The sequence below is a fragment of the Cebus imitator genome, unplaced genomic scaffold, assembly GCF_001604975.1.
Source record: "Cebus imitator isolate Cc_AM_T3 unplaced genomic scaffold, Cebus_imitator-1.0 Scaffold111, whole genome shotgun sequence".
Classification (NCBI taxonomy): Eukaryota; Metazoa; Chordata; class Mammalia; order Primates; family Cebidae; genus Cebus; species Cebus imitator.
In genome coordinates, this window is record NW_016107426.1 from 2,637,914 (window position 1) to 2,640,583 (window position 2,670).

General features: G+C 71.0%; 1 protein-coding gene across 6 annotated transcripts in view; it reads right to left on the bottom strand.

Annotated features, from left to right (window-relative positions):
- The window catches only part of IGF2BP2 (insulin like growth factor 2 mRNA binding protein 2), a 176,943-nt gene extending 174,996 nt beyond the window's left edge, over positions 1 to 1,947 (bottom strand). For 5 of the 6 annotated variants that reach the window (XM_017538407.2, XM_017538408.2, XM_037741958.1 and 2 more), the window contains exons 1-2: positions 1,676 to 1,946; positions 33 to 93 (exon numbers count right to left, since the gene is read on the bottom strand). In XM_017538407.2, the coding sequence (XP_017393896.1) occupies positions 33 to 93; positions 1,676 to 1,853 (239 nt within the window). In that variant the 5' untranslated portion in view covers positions 1,854 to 1,946. Of the gene's footprint in view, positions 1 to 32; positions 94 to 1,675 lie in introns of all 6 variants that reach the window. The other variant, XM_037741960.1, reaches the window with a different exon arrangement.
- Positions 1,948 to 2,670: the final 723 nt, after the last annotated feature.

The following is a 2,670-nucleotide window of genomic DNA, read 5'->3' on the forward strand; positions in this document are numbered from 1 at the left end:
AAAAAAAAAAAAAAAAAGAAAAGTATATTTACCTTAGCTTTTTAGAGACTGAGTAATCAACTTCCATGATTTTCCCATGCAATTCCACTTTACCTTTAAAACAGAAATTGAAGCACTCAGAACCTCGCTTAGATCCAGCCCGCGGGGGTCTAGGAGGGGCACGCACGGAACTCCACGCTTGGGCTCCGCCTTCGGGCGCCCCCAAGGGGTCTCCTACCCCGCTGGAGCTGGGCGAACTTGGTTCTCAGTGTTAGGAAAGGTGGGCGCCCAGTGTCTCGGGACAAGCGGGAAGGGTGCGAGCTCGTGTCGGACCCCAGGTATAGCCGTGGGTGGCATTACCGGAAAAACAAATTTAATAAAGAGCGGCGCCAATTTGAAAGGATGAGCTCATTTGAAACTCAAGCTGCAAGGCTGGCGCGGCCCCGCTGCTCTCCCGGCCCCCACCTCTCCATTCCGCTACCCCGGGGCCCGAAGGCTCCTCCGGGCTCCCCGCCCTGCCCGCTCCTCCTGGTGGCCCCCAGAAAAGACGCCCAAGCCCCCTGGGTCCGCCGCCGCGAGAGCCCAGTCCCCGGCCGCTCCCGGGTGTCACCTTGGCCCCGCCGCCGCCCCGCCCCCACTCCTCACGCCCGTGGGGAAGGGGCTCCCACCGGGCCGGGGTTCGGGGGACGCGGGCTGGGGTTCGGGGGGCGCGGGCTGGGGTCGGGGGCCCGCGCTGCTGGGAGCAGCGCTTGTGCTGGGGCGAGTTGGGGACTGCGCGCGCGCGAGTGTGTGTGTGTCGCTCTCCGTCTCCCGTCTGGGCTCCAGCGCGCTCGCGGGCCCCCCGGTCGCCTCTTTCCCGGTTCTCAACCCGGGCCCCCACCGAGTTGAGACAGGGCACCTCGTAAAAAGGTGCTTCTGGCCGAGCGGGAGGCGGGGGGACGGGCGGCGGAAAGCCCCCAGCCCCGAGTTCTTCTCAATAAAATCGGACAAAAAATTCAGAGAAAAATAGGAGCGCTTGAGAGAGCAAGCGAGAGGGGACTGAGGTTCGCGGGAGGACCGAGGGAGAGGTGCCGCCGTGCGAGGGCCGGGGCTGGGGGAGCCCCGAGACCTCAAACGGGATCATCAGGGTGGCACCGAGGGGGTGCCGAAAGTGGGGGGCTGGGGGGGCAAGGTGGGGAGGGGGCTCGAAAGGCGAGTGCGGCTCGGGAGACGCCAGAAGGCGAGAGGTCCCGGGCACGAGGCACGGGAAGGGAAAAGGTCCGGCGGGGAAGGAGGAGGAGGACACGCAGGGTTTGGGGAAGGGGAGACCCTGACAAAGGGGGTGACAGGAAGGTCAGGGGAGAGGGGAGAATGGGTACGCTCGAAGGGCGGGGGGCACTCAGAGAGCAGCCCGGGGCGCCAGAGGAACGAGGGGTGCCCCAAGGAGCCGGCGAGCCTCGGGAGCCCTCGGAACGGCACCGGGGGCGCCCCAAGGCTGCGGCCCCGAGGGCGACGGCAGAGTCTGGGGCCGTGGGGGGAAGGGAGTGGGCCGTCCCGGGAGCGGGCCGGCGGCGAGAGTTGAGGGTCTGGTGCGTGGAAGTGAGTGCGGGGCGCAGGAGCCGCCGCCGGGCGCCGCCCGCCAGACTCGGCCTCCCTCCCGGCGCCGTCCCGGCCGGAGCGGAGCGAGGCGGGGGAGGGGGCCGCGCCGAGTGCTCACCCGAGAGGGTCTCGATGGCGCGGATGGCCCAGTTCTGGTCCGGGTAGTCCACGAAGGCGTAGCCGGACTTGAGCAGGACCTGTCCCGCCAAGGGCAGCTTCCTGTCCCCAAAGAGCTGCCGGAGGTCGTCGGCGGTGACGGCGGGGCTCAGGTTCCCGATGTAAAGCTTGTTCATCATCCGCGTCTTCCTCGAGAGCCCGCGGCTCCCCCGGCCCGGTACCGGCGCTCCTCGCCTCCTCCGCTGCCCTCGTCTCTCCTCCTCCTCCTCCGCCCCCCCTCCCCCTCCCCGCCCTCCGCCCGCCCGCCACCCACCCCCACCCTCAGCCTGGCTCCCCCCACCGCGGCCGGCCCGGCCCGCCAGGGGGCAGAGGCGGAGGCGGGGACTCGGCGCGGCTGCCTCCTCGGGGCAGAGTCCCGGGCCGGGCGGCGGCGCGCGGACAAAGCGCTCTCTCTGCCTCCCTCTCTCTCCCTCTCGAGGCGGTGGCGGGAGGAGGAGCAGCGGCGGGCGGCGGCAGCGCACCCCGCGTGTGTCTGTGTGAGAGTTTGTACGGGCGTGTACGCCGCCGAGAGGGAGCGAGCGAGCGCCCCCTCCCTCCGTCCCTCCCCGCCCCGCGCCACGGCGCCCCTCGCTTCGAGACCCCCGCGCTCGGCGTGGCAGCTCCGGCTCCGGCCCCACGCCAGGCGGACGGAAGCGGGTCGCGGCCCCGGGCCGGGGCTCCCGGCGCCGGAACCCCGGGCGGGCGCGGCGCCGAGGCCGGGCGAGCTGCGGGGCGGGGAAGGCGCGCCCCGGCCGCGGGTGGGAGCGCGCTCGGGGGCGCCGGGGAGCCGCGGGCGTGGGAGGGAGAGGGGCCGCGAGTGAGCGCGGAGAGGGGTGTGCGCAAGGTGGACCGGATGTGAGTGCGAGGCTGCCGGGGCGAGCGGGAAGGTGTGTCCCGGAGGTGAGAGGCGAGGGCAGGCTGGGAGACAACAAGTTTCGCGGCGACTTGGCGGAGGCT